General features: G+C 42.9%; 1 protein-coding gene across 1 annotated transcript; it reads right to left on the bottom strand.

Moving 5' to 3' along the window:
- Nucleotides 1-2,021: 2,021 nt before the first annotated feature.
- mfsd13a (major facilitator superfamily domain containing 13A) lies at nucleotides 2,022-20,660 on the bottom strand. The gene is made up of 9 exons (XM_080789147.1): nucleotides 20,454-20,660; nucleotides 19,947-20,029; nucleotides 16,997-17,269; nucleotides 15,798-15,992; nucleotides 15,283-15,403; nucleotides 13,174-13,270; nucleotides 11,211-11,382; nucleotides 8,207-8,400; nucleotides 2,022-5,921 (listed from the first exon to the last, which is right to left on the bottom strand). Exons 1-9 carry the CDS (start codon nucleotides 20,646-20,648, stop codon nucleotides 5,617-5,619), a joined length of 1,635 nt encoding a protein of 544 aa, XP_080645273.1. The 5' UTR covers nucleotides 20,649-20,660; the 3' UTR covers nucleotides 2,022-5,616.
- Between the last annotated feature and the right edge of the window lie 887 nt (nucleotides 20,661-21,547).

Here is a 21,547-nt window from a genome sequence, read left to right as displayed (position 1 = left end):
TCAACGTGACTGGTCAAGCATGCAACAACAACACAGGATCCAGCGGGGCACCGTTAGCCTTAATGCCTGCCGCCCCCTGGTGGAGGAGGCGTGTAACTGTCGCTGGTATAGATTTAGATCCCCTCGATCGGTGAGTCAACGAGGTGGCCACTGCCCAGTGCCCACTGCCCACTGGCCAGTTGGTTCGATCCCCACTTGGTCCAGAAGTAACCTTACAAACAATTTGGAATTTGTTTATAAACATTTTGATATTTGTTTATAAACATTTGGGATTTTTTTTTATAAACATTTTGATATTTGTTTATAAACATTTGGAATTTGTTTATAAACATTTTGATATTTGTTTATAAACATTTGGGATTTGTTTATAAACATTTTGATATTTGTTTATAAACAAAGTACAATGTGCATGCACACAATATGTAAATAAATAAATGTGTTACATTTTCTTGCATAAACACAAAGAGCTGTTTCCATAACTGCACAAATTATTGCACATAACATGAGTAGCTGTTATAATAACATAATAACATAACATGAGTAGCTCTTTGCCTGCCTGCCTGTCTGTCTGTCTGTCCATGAGTAGTTATTTGTCTGTCTGTCAATGAGTAGCTGTCTTACTGTCTGCCTGTCTATGAGTAGCTGTCTGCCTGCCTGTCTATGAGTAGCTGTCTGTCTGCCTGCCTGTCCAATTGTCCATGAGTAGCTGTCTGTCTGCCTGTCTGAGTAGCTGTCTGCCTGCCTGCCTGTCCAATTGTCCATGAGTAGCTGTCTGTCTGTCTATGAGTAGCTGTCTGCCTTCCTGCCTGTCCAATTGTCCATGAGTAGCTGTCTGTCTGTCTATGAGTAGCTGTCTGCCTTCCTGCCTGTCCAATTGTCCATGAGTAGCTGTCTGCCTGCCTGTCCAATTCTCCATGAGTAGCTGTCTGTCTGCCTGTCTATGAGTAGCTGTCTGACTGCCTGCCTGTCCAATTCTCCATGAGTAGCTGTCTGTCTGTCTGCCTGTCTATGAGTAGCTGTCTGCCTGCCTGCCAGCCAGCAAGTTGGTTAACAGAAAATAAATTGTTATGGCTGAGTAAAATAAAATACAATAATAATTTCCGCAATTACAATTTCCGAAATTTCCGCAATTTCCATTTCCGCAATTTCCGCAATTTCCATTTCCAACTATTAATGGCAGCTGGGTTTCATCATTAAAATAAAATAGAATCCCCCCCCCCCCCCCCCTTCGTTCGAGTAATAGTACAACTCTAATAGTATTACTTATAATAATGTAATTAAAGATAACTTCATTCAGATTTATTTATTTTTATTTCATTTTCCAGATTTTTTTTTCTTCTTTTTTTTAGATTTTCATTGGTGGGCCAGTCATAATGGTCCCGCGGGCCTGATGTGGCCCGCGGGCCTGAGGTTGAGTATCACTGGTGTAACACATGGACCCAAATGGACCCTTACAGGTCTGTAACTCTGAGAGTGTACTAGTAATGGGACCAGCCTATTCTCCAAACCATTATCTTATGCTTTGCTAGGTTGTACAAAATAATATTGGGTCAATTTAGCGCCACTCTGTGGCACTCTATGAGCTTGTAGATCTGCTTTTTTTTTTAAACCAAAATTATAACATGTTTAAAACACCAAAAGGGGTTCCCGCCCAAAATGGGTTTTAATCCAGAGCGATTTACATTAAGCAAGAACAAAAAGCATGGCAACGTAACAGTGGAATATCTACTGTATATATAATGAAACCATTCATATATAAACTATACATATATACTACACTATGCTATACTTAATGATGTACTATGACTACATACAATGCAATTCTAGTGCCGTCTACGTAACATGCTATCCAAGTCTACATAAAGTGCTATCTAAGGGGGTAGGTAGGGTAAGTGCTATGGGCCATGATGGAGTCTGAAAAGGTGGGTTTTCAGACTACGGCGGAAGATTGGGAGTGATGCTGCAGTTCTGACTGCAACGGGAAGCCCTTCCCAGTTCACACGCAAAAAAAAAAAAGGACAAACGTTGTGGAATGTTTTATTATATTTATTGAGCGTAGAGTCAAAAAGACACAATGGCACACACAGATATACATTTATATCCTGCTTGATAAAATCTCAACAATGAGGTGAAAGAACGTTTAAACATTCCACACACACACACACACACACACACACAGGCTACGGCAATCTGAAGAAAAAAAAAGAATACTTCTTTTTGTTCCAAGAGGATAAGAAAGTAAACTTTGTAGAGAACACTTTGTTGACGCTGCGATGTGGCAACCCAACACCTTTAAGACACTTCAAGACAAAATGGCAGTTTTCTTTGTGCAAGGATGTGTTTTTTTTTCCAGTCATGTTAGAAATGTTCTGATCCAAATGATCCGTTCTCTGTGGCAGAGATATATATATATACATACATCCTATGATCCATACAGACAGAAATATATAGGCCTATATCTTATATCTCGCCTCAACCATTATTCCTAAACTATAATAAGCCATTTTTTACAAAAAAAAAAAAAACCTTTTTAACCCATTTAGGCCTTTTTAAAAATGTATTTTTTTCTGGAAAAACCTCATGTTTCTATATCAGTGGTGCTCAATATTTCATGTCAAGGACCCCCAATGTAAGTACGTTGTCCCAGGGACCGCCCCAGAAGGAAAGATTTGAGTTAAAAACTGAAACTTTATAACAGAAATATAGCCTATAATCCATTCTCTATGACAGAAATATAGCCTATAATCCATTCTATATAACAGAAATATAGCCTATAATCCATTCTATATAACAGAAATATAGCCTATAATCCATTCTATATAGAGCGCCGCAGTCCCTCCCCCTTTCAGAACAACGAGTGGACCAGCAAATGAAACCCAATGCATTCTCCCATCGGCACTTCTAATATAATTTTTTTAAAGACTGTTACGCAAAACCAACTCGGATCGTGACAAATCATGACAATGAACAAATTTTTTTGGGCCGATCAAATCATTAGAAAGAAGAAAATAAAGTCAGGAGACAACACTATTTGTTTTGTTTTTCGTCTTATAAATTATTTGATCGGCCCCAAAACATTGTGTTCATTGTCATGATTCGTCACGATCCGAGTTGGCTTTGTCCGCGGCATAACCGTCTTTAAATAAATTATATTAGAAGTGCCGATGGGAGAATGCATTGGGGTTTCATTTCCTGGTCCACTCGTTGTTCTGAAAGGGGGAGGGACTGCGGCGCTCTATGACAGAACTATAGCCTGTAATCCATTCTCTGACAGAAAATGTAAAAATGCTTCCACTCATGAGGACAAAAACAAAAAAACAGTAATAATAATAAAAAGTTCTTAAGCATGCCGGGTCACCTTTGACCCCTCGTTTAAAAAGCTTGGTCCTCGTTACATCCAAGAGCGTGATTGGTTCAGCGTTATTTGGTCATCAGTTCATTTATATAAATATACTTTATGTTTTTTAATATATATATATAATATATATCAAAGTAAGGCAGATTTTTTTTTTTTTATCGTTTCCAAAAGTGTAATGTGTCTATTTGGTTCATGGAAACACAGTGGTGACGTGCAACTCACTCTTATTCAGGTAGAGGGCGCAGTTGGGGGGGGCAGTGGTGGAACGTAACCAAGTATATTTGAGTACTCAAGGACTAAAGCACTACAGACGAATAACAGCTTAAAGGGACACTTCACCCTTTTTTCAAAAAAATATATTTTAATGACGTTTAGAAGCTTTAGATCACTTTCCTGGGGGTCTTTATGTGTGTAATATGTGGTTTTAGATATTTTAGATTGTAGCAGTGAGCCCGTTGTCTCTGATGTCATGTACACTGGTCTCCTTCCTGGACTACAATTCCCATAATTCTTTGGTGCACTGCTCCTCCTTGTGGATAGGGGGAGAGCTGTCTTACTAAGACAACATGAAGGAAGGAAGGAAGGAAGTGAGCCCAGTGTCCATGACATCAGAGACAACAGGCTCACTGCTACAATCTAAAATATCTAAAACCACATATTACACACATAAAGACCCCCAGGAAAGTGTTCTAAAGCTTGCAAAAACGGTGAAGTGTCCCTTTAAGTTCCAAATGTCATTCTGACCCCTCCACAAAACGGTCTCGTTGTCCATCATTCATACATTATGGATAATTAGTGTGGACTTAAGCAATATTACACGAGAGGGTGTTTTGTTTAACGTGATTACTGCCACACGACAGGGATGCGGTCAGGAACGAGACGGAGTCGAGTTCCGGCAAGCATCACGTTAAACCACACCCTCGAGTGTAATATTGCAATTCTAAAGTTTTCTAAAACATTCTAAAACAGTTACGCTTAAAACTAAGAAAATCGCTGATTTTTAATGACAGATGTAGTCACTACGGGGTGCAGGTCTTTTTTTCCGACAGCATATTGATCCGAAACCTCAATCCTAACCTAACCTAACCCTAACCGCAAGCACGGGAGCAGCGCATGTCGGACCATCGCTTTTTCGCATCGCAGGGAATGTCCCCCCCGCTGCGGTGCGGACCGTTGCCCCGTCGGCTAGAATGCTGTCGGAAAAAAAGGCCGCCTCCCGTCACTACGACCACAAATGTCCCAAGAAACTAGCTAGCCTAGCCACCGAGTTTGCTATAGCGCTCTGGGAGAACAGAGCGGCTGAATTCTTTGTTTTGATTATAGGTGGTGAACAGTGCTGGTTTGATCCACGGCTAGACACCGTTTCAACCAATCGGATTGCTTCCTTGAAACGACCTGTTATTCGTCTATAGTACTCGTTAGTGCTCCTCAGGCACCGTCTCTCCTTATATGGACATTTTCCTACACTTTATACGTCTTACTTTGTAGATTTACAGCATCAAAACAATACTTGAACCAGTCAAGCAGTCTCGATTAAAGAAATAGCAGATCTACAAGCTCACTCTTGTACTGTAGAGGTCCTATTGTTTCTTTCGTATATGAAACTAAAGCAGTGAAAATAGCCGACATGATGAGCTTGTAGATCCGCTGTCGTTATTCATTTAAAAATGCGTTTTAATATAATAATCTTTTAAAAAAGGGAACCGTTAAAAAAAAAAAATCCCTTGACGGAAAAAATCTCCACGATGACTTGGCACTTAAAGGACCACTTCACCACTTTTCAACCTATCTTCATATAATAGGTCCGCACTAATAATCATGAAGAAATGGCGCAATTTTCTTTCCTACTCGGTCTGTGTCTCATAGGAGGGCTGTGGGCAGTTCAGAAAACGTCCTCCAGTGACATCATCGATGGGGGAATACATGCTAATAAAAACTGCAGGCTTTCTAGTCCTGAAAAGTTGCAATGCGAAAATGGAAGCCATCGTTCTCACGATAATGAAAATCTAAACATTTTTGTAAAAATCTGCCTAATGATGATGTCACTGGAGGACGGTTTCTAAACTGCCCACAGCCCTCCTATATATGAGACACAGACTATGAGTAGAAAAAAATTGCGCCATTTTTTCATGATTATTAGTGAGGACCTATAATATGAAGATAGGTTGAAAAGTGGTGGAAGTGGTCCTTTAAAATTCTTCCTCTTCCACCACTGATAACGCTGTGGCGCCCCCCCCTGGTGGAGAAGGGAGGGTACTTCACACAGCCTTGATGTCCAGAAGGTGCGTATTATTGGTAGCGTCTCCGGGGGGGAGCTCCTGCGCCCCCTGCTGCTGGGAGGTCCTCTGGGCCTTGACGAGGTGCAGCCGCCGCCCGTGGAGCGTGAAGCGCTGCCAGGCCGCCAGCTGCAGCAGAGCGCACGTGATGGGCACGCCCACCAGCATGTAGAAACAGCCCAGACGCAGGGGGGGAGGGGCCAGAGCCCCCCCCACCGCCGCTGGGGGAGGGGCCAGAGCCGCCGCCGCCGCCTTCACGGGGTCGTTCCTCTCGAAGATGTCATATCCTGGAGAGGGAGGGGAGGGGGGGGGGGGGGGGGGGGGGCACAGAAAGACTTCAGTGCGTTGTGCTTACACATGTTGCAACCGAAGGTCGCAACATGTGTTGCATGTTGCGATCTTCAGTGCTTACACATGTTGCAACCGAAGGTCGCAACATGTGTTGCATGTTGCGATCTTCAGTGCTTACACATGTTGCAACCGAAGGTCGCAACATGTGTAGGCACAGTGCAAGGAATGAATGCATTCGCATTCTGCATTTTGTTGTATTCAAGATCTGATTTTAGGCATGTTTAAGCGTCCAGGAAAATCCGTGTTTTGTAGTTCTATTTTTGACCCCATGTTTCTATGTACAATTTACAATTTAGGCATTTAGCAGACGCTCTTAATCCAGAGCGATTTACATTAAGCAAGAACAAAAAAGCATGGGAATACATCACATAAAAACATTTATCATGAAACATGCGTAAGCTAAGAAAGTAACAGTGTAATATCTATATAATGAAACTATACATATAAACTATACATATATACTATACTATGCTATACATATGTACTATGACGTGCTATGACTACATACAATGCAATTATAGTGCTGTCTACATAACATGCTATAAGTCTGTATCAAATGCTATCCAAGTCTACAGATGTAAGTGGTCGCCGACCCCCATCTGAAAAATATGTTGTTTATTTAGGACCTCGACTAAACACAAGACTTATAAAACCATAAAATATGTTGTTTATTTAGGACCTCGACTAAACACAAGACTTATAAAACCATAAAATATGTTGTTTATTTAGGACCTCGACTAAACACAAGACTTATAAAACCATAAAATATGTTGTTTATTTAGGACCTCGACTAAACACAAGACTTATAAAACGTGTTCCATTTCCCCAAGTTCAGCTTTGGGTTCAAGTCTTATCCGCTTTAAGTCTCTATATGAACTAAAAACAAACCCAGATAGTTGTGTAATAATGGTACAAAAAGGCCTTATCGGACAACGTGCCATTCCAGACGTTCCCACACGAACACACCTGTGTGTAAACGGTCTGACTTAAGAACAAACGGAAAGGAGCGGCGCGGTGCTAGTGACCACAGCAGATAAAACTTTAACGTAAGAAAAGAGGCCCCACAGCTCGTAGTCACGATGCTATGGACTCTTTATTAACCCATTCTGACCTGAGATCAGATTCTAAAAATGTTATTCTTATACATCCTGACAGTTTTCTGAAAAAGTTATGTTTCTATGTTTCAGTCGTTCTTCGATTTTTCAAAAAATAGCAGACCTACAAGCTCGTAGCGCGCCACTCGGTGGCGCGCTATGGGCTTGTAGATCTGCTATTTTTCAATAGATAAAGCACAATGTAATGCTAACACCAATGTTTCGGCAAGCAGGTAGCCTTCTTCAGCGTAATATTACGCTGAAGAAGGCTACCTGCTTGCCGAAATGTTGGTTTATTAAAAAAAAGTCTATAGCATCGTGACTACGAGCTGTGTGGCCCCTTTTCTTATATGTATAAGGTCTGACTTAAATAAGACCTTTTTATGTCCACCGTATTTGCATTTGGGTTCAAAAAGTTAACATTAGTACTAACCTATAGCTAAATGCATTTGAAATTAAATAAGCGTGTTACTTCTCAGGATTCCAATTAAAAAATAGCAACAAAAGAAAAATAATAACAATAACATGATTTCAATTCGAATATAGCAAAAATAGCGGATCTACAAGCTCCAAAATGTGTCGCACTGCGACGCGTTTTGAGCTTGTAGATCTGCTATTTGTGATACCACAGTATATATGCAATGTGGCCCTCTGGAGCGAGTGTGGAACTATAGAGGCCCTCTGGAGTGAGTGTGGAACTATAGTGGCCCTCTGGAGTGAGTGTGGAACTATAGTGGCCCTCTGGAGTGAGTGTGGAACTATAGTGGCCCTCTGGAGTGAGTGTGGAACTATAGTGGCCCTCTGGAGTGAGTGTGGAACTATAGCGTCCCTCTGGAGTGAGTGTGGAACTATAGTGGCCCTCTGGAGTGAGTGTGGAACTATAGTGGCCCCTCTGGAGTGAGTGTGGAACTATAGTGGCCCTCTGGAGTGAGTATGGAACTATAGTGGCCCTATGGAGTGAGTGTGGAACTATAGTGGCCCCTCTGGAGTGAGTATGGAACTATAGTGGTCCTCTGGAGTGAGTGTGGAACTATAGTGGCCCCTCTGGAGTGAGTGTTGCGCACCCCTGGTACAACACATCACCTGTGTATTTCACAGAGCAGCCACCAGGTGTCAGTGTCGTATACCTGTGTATGCACAGAGCAGCCAGGTGCCTATGAGAGGCGCCAGCGTCTGGCCCGGTTTGGTCCCCAGAGCCACCATGCCGAACAGCAGAGCCGAGGCGGCCTGAGGCCGGCGGTTCAACACCAGGTCCTCGTCCACCAGGTCTGAGATCACCAGGTTCAGCAGCTTACAGGTCCCCTCCGTAAACACCCGGTTACTGAGGGAGAGAGAGAGAGATTCATTCAGCTTACAGGTCCCCTCCGTAAACACCCGGTTACTGAAGGAGAGAGAGAGAGAGATTACAGGTCCCCTCCGTAAACACCCGGTTACTGAGGGAGAGAGAGAGAGATTACAGGTCCCCTCCGTAAACACCCGGTTACTGAGGGAGAGAGAGAGAGAGATTCATTCAGCTTACAGGTCCCCTCCGTAAACACCCGGTTACTGAGGGAGAGAGAGAGAGAGATTACAGGTCCCCTCCGTAAACACCCGGTTACTGAGGGAGAGAGAGAGAGAGATTCATTCAGCTTACAGGTCCCCTCCGTAAACACCCGGTTACTGAGGGAGAGAGAGAGAGATTACAGGTCCCCTCCGTAAACACCCGGTTACTGAGGGAGAGAGAGAGAGATTCATTAACCCCTTTTGGTGTTAGCGTCACGTTATGCTTTAGCTATTGAAAAACAGCAGATCTACAAGCTCGTAGCGCGCCACCGAGTGGCGCGCTACGAGCTTGTAGGGTCTGCTATTTTTGAAAAACCAGTCAGAACGACTGACATTTTTATAGAAACATAGGCTTTTTCAGAAAAAAACTGTCAGGATGTATAGAAGAACTTTTTTTAGAATCTGATCTCAGGTCAGAATGGGTTAACAGTTTTAGAATTACAGTACATTTCAAGCACAACTCAATACAAAAAGACTGTTAACTGTGAGTGGACGACACCATAAATCATTACACTTGTTTACAAGAGGGTCCACCTTGTTCAATTCATGAAAACATTTAGAGATGTATACGAATAGACACAACTATGTAGCAGGCCTGGAATTTCATCCTTTTTAGGGGCGAGGCCACTTGGCCTTTAGTGTGGTCAACGTTATGAGGGCACAAGGCCGAGTGCCAGGGCATGAAGGCCATACATTAAAACAATTATTTTAAGTCCCCGGTCATCATTATTTTTAGCTTAAAGGAGAATTCCATAGTAAAAGGCTTTCTTACCTTTCTTTGTAGTTGTTACGTCCCCACCAAAGAGGTCCAGGTGTTATTTTGTGCAAAAGCTCCTTATTGGCCGTTTCCCCTACCATAAGCCCTCAATGAATTGCATTGAATTGAATGGGGCTATGGGGTGTTGTGCTAATTCGCTTATTTTCATCGCTCAAAATGATAATTTCTTTGTATATATCCTCTCTTCATAATGTAAATAATATCCCAAGCGGCACACTTTACTACTTCTTTCGATGGAAATAAGCGAATTAGCACAACACCCCATAGCCCCATTCAATTCCCATTCAATTCAATGCAATTCATTGAGGGCTTATGGGAGGGGAAAATAGCCAATAAGGAGTTTTTGCACAAAAAACACCTGGACCTCTTTGGTGTGGACTACAAAGAAAGATAAAAAAGCATTCTAGCATGGAATTCTCCTTTAAAGGTTAAGGACTACTTTTTTTTTTTCAAGGCGAACATTGGTTCAGAACAGTGCTTTAAATAACAAAATATAAGTAGCTAAAATATTGTAAACATGTTTTGGGGTCCCAGTCCAGAGATGGAAATCATAATGAAATGGCCCCCATCAGGCTGCCTGTCACGGCTATAGGCTAATTCATATACATTTAATTTAGGGGTTCCTTGACATTTAAATGGCTGAGGATCATTTAGTTAAACTGTGAGTTAATTCACAGAAAATACAACGACAGCCTGCATAACCTTTGAATGAGGGCTTGGTTTAGAAAAAAGCCTGTATTTTGTGCTGAACTAATATATTGAACAACAGAGAAAAGATAAGGTGGGTCTGCAGGACTGAGGACTGTTTTGTTCTTACCTGGAGACAGTGTGTGCTGTGCACAGGGGAACAATTGTTTAACCCATTCTGACCTGAGATCAGATTCTAAAAACGTTCTTCTACATCCTGACAGTTTTCTGAAAAAGCCGTGTTTCTATGTCAGTCGTTCTTCGATTTTTTGCATTCGAAAATGCGGTGGTGTCACTGGATACTATTTACATTATGAAGAGAGGATATATACAAAGAAATTATCATTTTGAGCGATGGAAATAAGCGAATTAGCACAACACCCCATAGCCCTATTCAATTCCTATCCAGAATTCATTGAGGGCTTATGGTAGGGGAAATAGCCAATAAGGAGCTTTTGCACAAAGTAATACCTGGACCTCTTTGGTGGGGACGTAACAACTACAAAGAAAGGTAAGAAAGCCTTTTAGTATGGAATTCTCCTTTAAGGCATGTGACGTACTGTAGGACCTGTAGTCAAAACGGTAGAAAACATTATTTTGTTTTAAATGACAGTTGCAGTCCCTAAGCCATTCCAGCCTGTCAAAGTGGGCAGGGGTGAGGTGGGTTCGGGGAGTCATGAGGCCAAGTAGGAGCCTGACCAGTTTGTTTTGGGAGGTCTGGAGCCTTGTTTTAAGGGCCTGTTAAGGTCTTCAAGGTGTTTTTGTTGACCAGTGAGGAGATCCTGTAACGGAATCATGTTGACTTTTTTGATTACGTTGGTGGCCATTTTATCACCGGAAAGATTAGCCTCCAGGATGGAACCTAGGTAGGTCATTTAATCTTTTCGTGTGATAATATTGTATCCCACTCTAACCAAGAAGCCATCTGCCTCGCTGAGATTACCGTTTGGTCACATTTATGAGCAGCAAAACTAGTTCCTATGTGCGTGCGTGCGTGTGTTGTGCTGTGTTGTGTGCGTGCGTGCTGTGTTGCACTGCGTTGTGTGCGTGCGTGCGCGTGCGTTGTATGTGTGTGTGTGCGTGCGTTGTGTGCGTGCGTTGTGTGTGTGCGTGCATCTCCCTACCTGGCGATGAACACACACAGCAGGAAGGTGTGGTCGGCTCCGGCCAGCATCATGGCCACGCTGAGGGCCAGCTTGAGGACGAACAGCCACCGGATCACCTGGTAGACGCCGTAGCGCTGACACAGGGTCAGGAAGTACATGTTGTTCAGGTGGGGGGCGATGTAGGACACCCCTGTGACAGAGAAAAACACATGAGAGAACATAATTATGTTATGGAGTAATTATTACTCCAGTTTTGGCTTCACTGCACTGGCTTCCGGTTGTTTTTAGGATTGATTTTAAAATTATTTTACTTGTCTATAAAGCTCTCAATGGTCTCGCACCTTCCTACCTACATGACTGCCTGCCTAAATATGTCCCAAACCGCCCCCTAAGGTCTTCCACTGCTGGCCTGCTCGCTTTGCCAAAAAAAATGGCAACTAAAAAATACGGGGAAGCAGCTTTTTGCTTCTACGGGCCGTCGGCATGGAACAAACTCCCACTGTACCTTCGTCAGGCAGCCTCTGTAGTTTAACAAACTCCCATTGTACCTTCGTCAGGCAGCCTCTGTAGACATTTTTAAAGCTCAGCTCAAGACCCACTTCTACAACATTGCTTTTAATTGATCTTTTATTTATTTTTGTTATTCATGTCCTCATACTGTATTGCATTACTGCTTGTTTTTTTAATGTCGTTGCCTTGCTTTTCTTTTATTCTCCATTGTTCTGCAAAGCACTTTGAGCTGCATTTCATGTCATGAAAGGTGCTATACAAATAAAGTTTTATTATTATTATTATTATTATGTTGTTGAGGTGGGGGGGCGATGTAGGACACCCCTGTGACAGAGAAAAACACATGTCAGTGTTGTTTGTCAGTGTTGTTTGTCAAGTGTTGTTTTCGTCGACTAAAACCATGACAATAAATGTTCGTCGACTACCGGTACCTTTTCTCTGCTGAGGAAAACTAGATGAAAACTAAGCTATGACGACTAAAACTAAGACTAAATATACTGACAATGTCATCAAAACAAATATAAACTAGACTAAAATGTAAGAAGGGACTATAGTGGACAAGAGATCCAGTATAAGTCATTTTACACTTGGTTGCATGCTGAAAATAGCTGATCTACAAGCTTGTAGATCGGCTACCTTTTTTCACTGACTAAAACTAAATAAAAACGAAATAAAAACAAATCTATGATGACTAAAACTAAGACTAAATATACTGACAATTTAGTCAACAAATAAAAACTAGACTAAAATGTTAGGAAGGGACTAGTGGACAAGAGATCCAGTTTTATGCTGGGTTGCATGCTGAAAATAGCAGATATACAATCTCACAACACGCTGCGACGCGTTGTGAGATTGTATATCTGCTATTTTCACCATGCAACCAAAGTGTAAAATATGTCATTACAACGACATCAAGGCCTGTCAAAACACATTTTAGTCGACTAAATCAACTGTAGATTTAGTCGACTAAAATCGTATGACATTTAGTCGACTGAAACTAGACTAAACACTAGAACATTCCAGGCGACTAAAATGTGACTAAAACCAATTGAAAACTATTCAAGAGAGACTGTGACTAAAACTAAAATAGAAATTTGCTGCCAAAAACAACGTTGGTCGCAGGACAACAGCAGTAGCTGTGTGTGTGTGGGGTGAGTTTAGTGAACGATAAGGGGACGTTGCAGGACAACAGCAGTAGCTGTGCATTGATACGTATAGAGTCAGAGGTGTTACAGTTCTAGATGTTCCCGTTCTTACCCAGCAGAATGGAGCCAGTAGAGGCAGAGATGCTGTCAGACAGAAGGTGTTACAGTTCTAGATGTTCCCGTTCTTACCCAGCAGAATGGAGCCAGTGGAGGCAGAGGTGTCACAGTTCTAGATGTTCCCGTTCTTACCCAGCAGAATGGAGCCAGTAGAGGCAGAGATGCTGTCAGACAGAAGGTGTTACAGTTCTAGATGTTCCCGTTCTTACCCAGCAGAATGGAGCCAGTGGAGGCAGAGATGCTGTCAGACAGAAGGTGCTCCAGGAATAGAGGGAAGAAGTTGCTGTTGAAGTGGCAGTGGAACACCTGCAGGGGGAGACAAAGACCACGCTTTATTGAGTGAGGAAGAACAGCTGTGAGTGATGCTAATTTACCAATGAATTCTAGAAAGTTTTCTAGAACTTTTCCAGAATATTGAACCTAATTTCCAGACCTATATAATTGACTCTCTTACTGTATCTACGTACAACAATACCTTGATAGTTTGACTCCGTTCCACAGATAAATATTGTGAAAACAGCCTAGCGTTGGGAGGCGTTGTGAGCTTGTAGATCGGCTATTTTAAACATGACGGTTTGGCCAATGTTTAACTTGATTTGTATTTTGTATAGTAGTTTGTTGATTTAATACTTTTGACACAGTAATGGGTCTTATTAGAGGCGTTTTTAGCCGTGTTAAAAAGGTGTTAAAGGTCCTTTAAATTGTAACTTTAGCAATGTGCAGATCCCCTGTATTCACTGACACTGTTTATTAGCAATGTGCAGATCCCCTGTATTAATAATAATAATAATAAAACTTTATTTGTATAGCACCTTTCATGACATGAAATGCAGCTCAAAGTGCTTTACAGAACAATGGAGAATAAAAAAGAAAAGCAAGGCAACGGCATTAAAAAACAAGCAGTAATGCAATACAGTGAGGACATGAATAACAAAAAATAAAAGATCAATTAAAAGCAATGTGGTAGAAGTGGGTCTTGAGCTGAGCTTTAAAAATGTCTACAGAGGCTGCCTGACGAAGGTACAGTGGGAGCTTGTTCCATGCCGACGGCCCGTAGAAGCAAAAAGCTGCTTCCCCGTATTTTTTAGTTGCCATTTCTTTTGGCAAAGCGAGCAGGCCAGCAGTGGAAGACCTTAGGGGGCGGTTTGGGACATATTTAGGCAGGCAGTCATGTAGGTAGGAAGGTGCGAGACCATTGAGAGCTTTGTACACAAGTAAAATAATTTTAAAATCAATCCTAAAAACAACCGGAAGCCAGTGCAGTGAAGCCAAAACTGGAGTAATATGTTATCTCATCTTAGTTCTAGTTAAAACTCTGGCTGCTGCATTTTGGACAAGTTGTAATCTGTCAGTTGTTTTCTTAGGCAGTCCTGAAAAAAGTGCATTGCAGTAATCAAGCCGAGAAAAAACAAAGGCGTGGATTAGCGTTTTTGCATCGTCCAAGGACAAATAGGCTCTGATTCGTGCAATATTTCTAAGGTGAAAAAAGGCAATCTTGGTAACATGATTAATGTGTGAATTAAAATTAAATTCAGAATCAATAATGACCCCCAGGTTCTTTACTGTACTGTTACTTTCTACTGACACTGTTTATTAGCAATGTGCAGATCCCCTGTTTACAATGACACTGTTTAGGCTATTTTGGCATCACTGCACTGGCTTCCGGTTGTTTTTAGGATTGATTTTAAAATTATTTTACTTGTCTATAAAGCTCTCAATGGTCTCGCACCTTCCTACCTACATGACTGCCTGCCTAAATATGTCCCAAACCGCCCCCTAAGGTCTTCCACTGCTGGCCTGCTCACTTTGCCAAAAAGAATGGCAACTAAGAAATACGGGGAAGCAGCTTTTTGCTTCTACGGGCCGTCGGCATGGAACAAACTCCCACTGTACCTTCGACAGGCAGCCTCTGTAGACATTTTTAAAGCTCAGCTCAAGACCCACTTCTACACCATTGCTTTTAATTGATCTTTTATTTTTTATTTTTGTTATTCATGTCCTCACTGTATTGCATTACTGCTTGTTCTTAATGTTGTTGCCTTGCTTTTCTTTTATTCTCCATTGCTCTGTAAAGCACTTTGAGCTGCATTTCATGTCATGAAAGGTGCTATACAAATAAAGTTTTATTATAATAATTTATTATTATTAGCAATGTGCAGATCCCCTGTATTCACTGACACTGTTTATTTGAACATTTTGTCAGGTTACAAACGCCTGGCTGGCACCGCAGACTATTCTGATATCTATCCAAACCGTTACCACGCACGCACGCACGCACGCACGCACGCACGCACACGCACGCACACACACACTCTTACCTGCACCAGGTTCATGGAGACGAACCACAGGAAGTTCCTGTTGTTGGACAGCTGTCTGAGGTACTGGCCTAAGGTGACCTCTGACCTCTGAGGGTCACTGCTAGGCTGGCCCACCGCTAGCCTAGAGGGAGAGGACACACACACTGAGTTACTAGAGTCTGTAGACCGCTAGCCTAGAGGGAGAGGACACGCACTGAGTTACTAGATGATCTTATTGAATGAAACTTTATTGACAGCCGTAGCCAGTAGATGACAAACAACAATTAAAAACAGAGATGCTCCTCAGTGTGGCATCAGTTATGGAGCTTTAAAAGTGAGAGGACTTACTCTCTGAGGAGCTGTGCCTCAGTGTGGCATCAGTTATGGAGCTATAAAGGGAGAAGACTTATTCTCTGAGGAGATGCTCCTCAGTGTGGCATCAGTTATGGAGCTATAAAAGGGAGAAGACTTACTCTATGAGGAGCTGTACCTCAGTGTGGCATCAGTTATGGAGCTATAAAAGGGAGAGGACTTACTCTCTGAGGAGCTGTGCCTCCGTGTGGCGCTGCAGGCGCGCCTCCTTGTGGAACCTCCTCTGGAGGAGGCGTGACGCCCCCAGGAAGCCCAGGGCCGAGGCGGCGGCCAGCGCCACGCACAGAACCCGGAACCAGCCCAGGTTCTCCTTGTCCCAGAAGACGTAGGAGAGGAAGACCGACGCGGAGCCCAGAGCACTGAGAGGACGGAGACGTGTCGTCAATAATATAACCCGTTTTATATATATATATATATACTCAAAAAATAGCAGACCTACAAGCTCGTATGAGTTTGTTTTGTAGATCTGCTATTTTTCAATAGCTAAAGCATAAAACACACCGAAAGGGGTTCCCGCCCAGAATGGGTTAAAAACATGACATTAATATAGTTTAAAAAGGAGAGAGGGCAGAAACAAACCCATTTTGGACCGGGAACCCCTTTTGATGTTATAGCATTATGTTATGCTTTAGCTATTGAAAAATAGCAGATCTACAAGCTCGTAGCGCGCCACTCGGTGACAGCTTAAACTGTCAGGATGTAGAAGACATTTATAGAATCTGATCTCAGGTCAGAACGTTAAACTGTCAGGATGTAGAAGACATTTATAGAATCTGATCTCAGGTCAGAACGTTAAACTGTCAGGATGTAGAAGACATTTATAGAATCTGATCTCAGGTCAGAACGTTAAACTGTCAGGATGTAGAAGACATTTATAGAATCTGATCTCAGGTCAGAACGTTAAACTGTCAGGATGTAGAAGACATTTATAGAATCTGATCTCAGGTCAGAACGTTAAACTGTCAGGATGTAGAAGACATTTATAGAATCTGATCTCAGGTCAGAACGTTAAACTGTCAGGATGTAGAAGACATTTATAGAATCTGATCTCAGGTCAGAACGTTAAACTGTCAGGATGTAGAAGACATTTATAGAATCTGATCTCAGGTCAGAACGTTAAACTGTCAGGATGTAGAAGACATTTATAGAATCTGATCTCAGGTCAGAACGTTAAACTGTCAGGATGTAGAAGACATTCTTAGAATCTGATCTCAGGTCAGAACGTTAAACTGTCAGGATGTAGAAGACATTCTTAGAATCTGATCTCAGGTCAGAATGGGTTAAAACAAAGCCTTTAAAAAAAACCCATCTCCTCCCCCCCTCCCCAAAAAAACAAAGACACGGCGCAGTGACCCGGACCGACCTGAAGAGGGAGCAGTGGAAGTTGAGGCGCGTGCGGTCGCGGTGCGTCACAGCCAGGTCCGCCAGCAGGGCGGCGTGGTTGAGGTCCACGGCGGTCAGGAAGCCGTCGTAGGCGCACAGGCACAGCAGGAACTGCAGGCCAGGGGGCGCCCACGCCACCCACAGGGACAGGAAGGAGAGCGCCAACAGGGGCCCGTTCCGAGACAGGGCCCCGAGGCGCCGCAGCACCACCTCGGGGGGGGAACCGCCCCCCCCACCGCCCCCACCCCCTCCTCTGTGGAGAGAGAGAGAGAGAGAGAGAGAGAGAGAGAGATCATCAGACATCAGAGAATCATTCTTCCCTAAATTTAAAGAAAAATATAAAGAATTTGAATCCACCATTAATAACTCATCACTCCAATATGTTCTGGGAGAACAGTCCAAATGCACAGTTTTGGCAGCAAAATATGTGTGGAGTTGTCATCAACTGAGGGACAGCCAGTGGACAGAAGAGACAGGTATATCTGTCTGAACAGGGTCATTAAGTTGCCGTTATGTTTATGTTTGTTAATTTATTTTCATTGTTAACTGTATTGCTTGTTGTTCATTATTGTTGGGATGTTTATTGACTTTTGTTTTGTTGTATGTACGCTTTGGCAATGTAAAACATATTTATCATGCCAATAAAGCCTTTTGAAATTGAAATTGAATTGAGAGAGAGAGAGAGAGAGAGAGAGAGAGAGAGAGGATACATTATTGTACAGTGTTGTTTTCGTCGACTAAAACTAAGACGAAAAATGCCCGTTGACTAGATTTTTTTCACTGAGGAAAATTTAGACGTGAGAACTTGTTCTACAAATGTCTTCTAAATGTTTGCATTGTATGTCGTCATATAGCACTTCATAGTACATAATGTATAGCATAGTATAGTATAGTATATATGTATAGTTTAATTATATAGATATTCTAACTGTTGAAGGAGCCATTTCTGCCTGTGTGTGCCTTTAACCCGTTTGATGGGCGGGTTCACCATGGGGGGGGGGGGGGGGGGGTCACAAGGATTGACATAAAAAACGTTACCAGAGCATCAAATCTCGTACCAACCCGTCTCAGTAACAGTTTCTACCCCCAGGCAGTCAGGCTGCTGAACAGCTGACCTTGAACTGTATTGCCACTGTTTTGTCACTTCACTTGCACTTTTCTTTTCCAGTTTTTTGTCTTTTTCTTGCACTATATAGATGTTTGTTTATGTCCTGTGTATGTAAGACTGAGAGTGCTCTGAGCACTATACACATGGACAAATAAACCTGAACCGGAACCTGAACCTGATATGGGAACACAGGGGCAACAAGCCAGGTTGAATGGTTTGGAACAGGCTAAGAGATCACACGGTTTTTACCGTATCATTGTATTCTTGCATAAAGAAAACTGCTGTATTACATACTGGCCCCTTTTCCACCGGTTGGTTCCCAGTGGGAACCGGTTCAGTTCTTTTCCACCGGTTGGTTCCCAGTGGGAACCAGTTCAGTTCTTTTCCACCGGTTGGTTCCCAGTGGGAACCGGTTCAGTTCTTTTCCACCGGTTGGTTCCCAGTGGGAACCGGTTCAGTTCTTTTCCACCGGTTGGTTCCCAGTGGGAACCGGTTCAGTTCTTTTCCACCGGTTGGTTCCCAGTGGGAACCGGTTCAGTACTTTTCCACCGGTTGGTTCCCAGTGGGAACCGGTTCAGTTCTTTTCCACCGGTTGGTTCCCAGTGGGAACCGGTTCAGTTCTTTTTGGTTTTTAGTCCACGAGCCAGAGTTCCAAAATTGAAACGTTAAGTATGAATCGAGTGTCAAAACCATACCAATATTAGATTGTTATCACCATTAAACTTCCCCAATTGAGTACTTACACGAAGACAATGATTTATTGTATTACACATTTTTAATTTTAAAATACGCAAATTAGGCATTATGTAGGAAAATATGCGAAATAATCAAAAATATGAAAAAGCTACTACTGTGGAAGGGTTATCATGTATTAATTTACTTGTATTGATCCTATAAACAATTTAATATAGGGTATAGTTTGCCCATCAATTCTGGAGCTCTGGCTCATGGACTAAAAACCAAACAGAACTGAACCGGTTCCCACTGGGAACCAACCGGGGGAAAAGGGGTCACTGTGTTTAATAAATGGGAACCTCACCCTACACAGCAGTCAATGCCTGGACAATATATTATATATACACGCGTCAAAAGCGCTTTCTGTATGCATGTGCCCAGCCCGAGAGGCAAAGTATACAGTAAGTTTGAGCTTGCCTCTACCACTGTTACGTTCTTATAGCTTACGCATGTTTCATGACAACTACTTTGTGTATGTGTGGATGTATTGCCATGCTTTTTGTTATTGCTTTATGTAAGTCACTCAGGATTAAGTCTGATAAATAACTAAATTGTAAATTGTAACGGCCAAATTAATTGGGGTCATAATTAATGCGCCACATTTTAAAGATTAAAAAGAAAGTGCCGCACTACGAGCTTGTAGATCTGCTATTTTCCAATAGCTAAAGTATAACATAACGCTTAACCCATTCTGGGCGGGAACACCTTTTGGTGTTCGCATTATGTTGTGCTTTAGCTATTGAAAAATAGCAGATCTACAAGCTCATAGCGCACCACCGAGTGGCGCGCTACGAGCTTGTAGGTCTGCTATTTTTGAAAAATCGACATAAAAACTTAGCTTTTTCAGAAAACTGTCAGGATGTAGAAGAACATTTTTAGAATCTGATCTCAGGTCAGAATGGAAAACTGTCAGGATGTAGAAGAACATTTTTAGAATCTGATCTCAGGTCAGAATGGAAAACTGTCAGGATGTAGAAGACATTTTTTTTAATCTGATCTGAGGTCAGAATGGAAAACTGTCAGGATGTAGAAGACATTTTTTAGAATCTGATCTCAGGTCAGAATGGGTTGTGGTCGTTGTACTCACTGTGGAGCCGAGCTGAGGAAGGCCCGGTCACTCAGCCAGCCGAGGAGCGGGTCGTTGAGACTGTTCCATAACAGGAACACCGTCTGTGGACAGACAGACAGGCAGGCAGGCAGAGAGACAGGCAGAGAGACAGACAGACAGAGACAGAGAGAGAGACAGACAGTGTTAAAGAGACAGAAATCTAGAAGAAATTACGTAGTTTTCATTTAGTTTTTCCCGCAAACATTTTTTCCTCATGGTTTCAAGGCCTATTTATAGTCCAGTTTCCGGTGAAGGGGTGACCACCGTTAGTATTGGTGGTCAGTGACGTCCAACAACAGAGAGTTGTAGCTAATGCTGTTGTAGTTTTCACCTCTTCACCGAAAACTGGAGTATGAATGGACCTTTAGCCGACGAAATGAAGGCAGGTAAGGTCCAATCACCCATATGGACCAATAGCGTTCCTCTCCCACCCATATGAACCAATAGCGTTCCTCTCCCACCCAGAAGATGGACCAATAGCCTTACCTCTCCCACCCAGAAGGAGACCTTGTCGATCTTGTAGACGGAGACGAAGGTCTCGACGTAGAACAGCAGGAAGACGTTGTGCAGCAGCGAGACGAACAGCGACAGGGAGCCGTAGAGCAGCGCGGTGGAGAGGACCACGTCACGGCCATCAGGGAGACACCAGGAGGAGAAGGAGGACCACGGCCTCCTGCCCATGTCTCCCTGCTCCCCGACACCCTCGCCCTCCTCCTCCTCCTCCTCCTCCTCCTCCTCCTCCTCCTCCCCTCAGCCCTCCTCCTCCTCCTCCTCCTCCCCTCAGCCCTCCTCCTCCTCCTCTCTCCCGGGAGAGCCCTTTAGAGGAGAGGGTTGCTCCGTTCACTTCATGGGTGGAATGCGGTCCAATGGCGGCTCCGGGGAGGCTATGGGGAGCCCTATGGGGAGCCCAACGGTGACACAAAGCTCTGGGGCGGAATGCTGACGGAATGGACTGGACTCTGTGGGAGTAGAGTAGAGTACAGACAAGGCAGGAATGAACGAACCAACACCATATTTTCAACGGCTGCATTTGACACGATTGATCATTCAATTTTAATACAGCGTCTGGAGCACTGGATACTGGCCTGTCTGTCCTGGTTTTCCTCCTACCTATCAAACGGAAGTTATTTTGTCAATCTAGCTAAGCTGTTTGACTCAGACAAACACGACATGGGTTCTGGTATTCCACAGGGCTCGATTCTTGGTCCTCTGCTATTCTCCCTGTAGATACTGCCATTGGGAGAACTCATTACCAATCACGGAGTCAATTTTAATTTCTATGCTGATGATACCCAACTATATCTTTCTGTGGCTCCAGATGATCCCTGTGCTTTAGACCCGCTGTTGACCTGTCTGTCTAGCATCAAATGCTGGATGAGTGAGAACTTTCTCAAGCTAAACGAGGATAAGACAGAAGTTCTCATAATCGGTTCTAGTGAGCAGAAAGAATAATAATAATAAGCAGACTTGGCAACCTGACTGTAGAAAGTAACAGTACAGTAAAGAACCTGGGGGTCATTATTGATTCTGAATTTAATTCTAATTCACACATTAATCATGTTACCAAGATTGCCCTTTTT

The sequence above is a fragment of the Protomyctophum bolini genome, assembly GCF_963924005.1.
Source record: "Protomyctophum bolini genome assembly, chromosome: 18".
Taxonomy (NCBI): domain Eukaryota; kingdom Metazoa; phylum Chordata; class Actinopteri; order Myctophiformes; family Myctophidae; genus Protomyctophum; species Protomyctophum bolini.
Note: the sequence above shows the minus strand (reverse complement) of the source record. Positions and strands in the feature narration are given on the sequence as shown.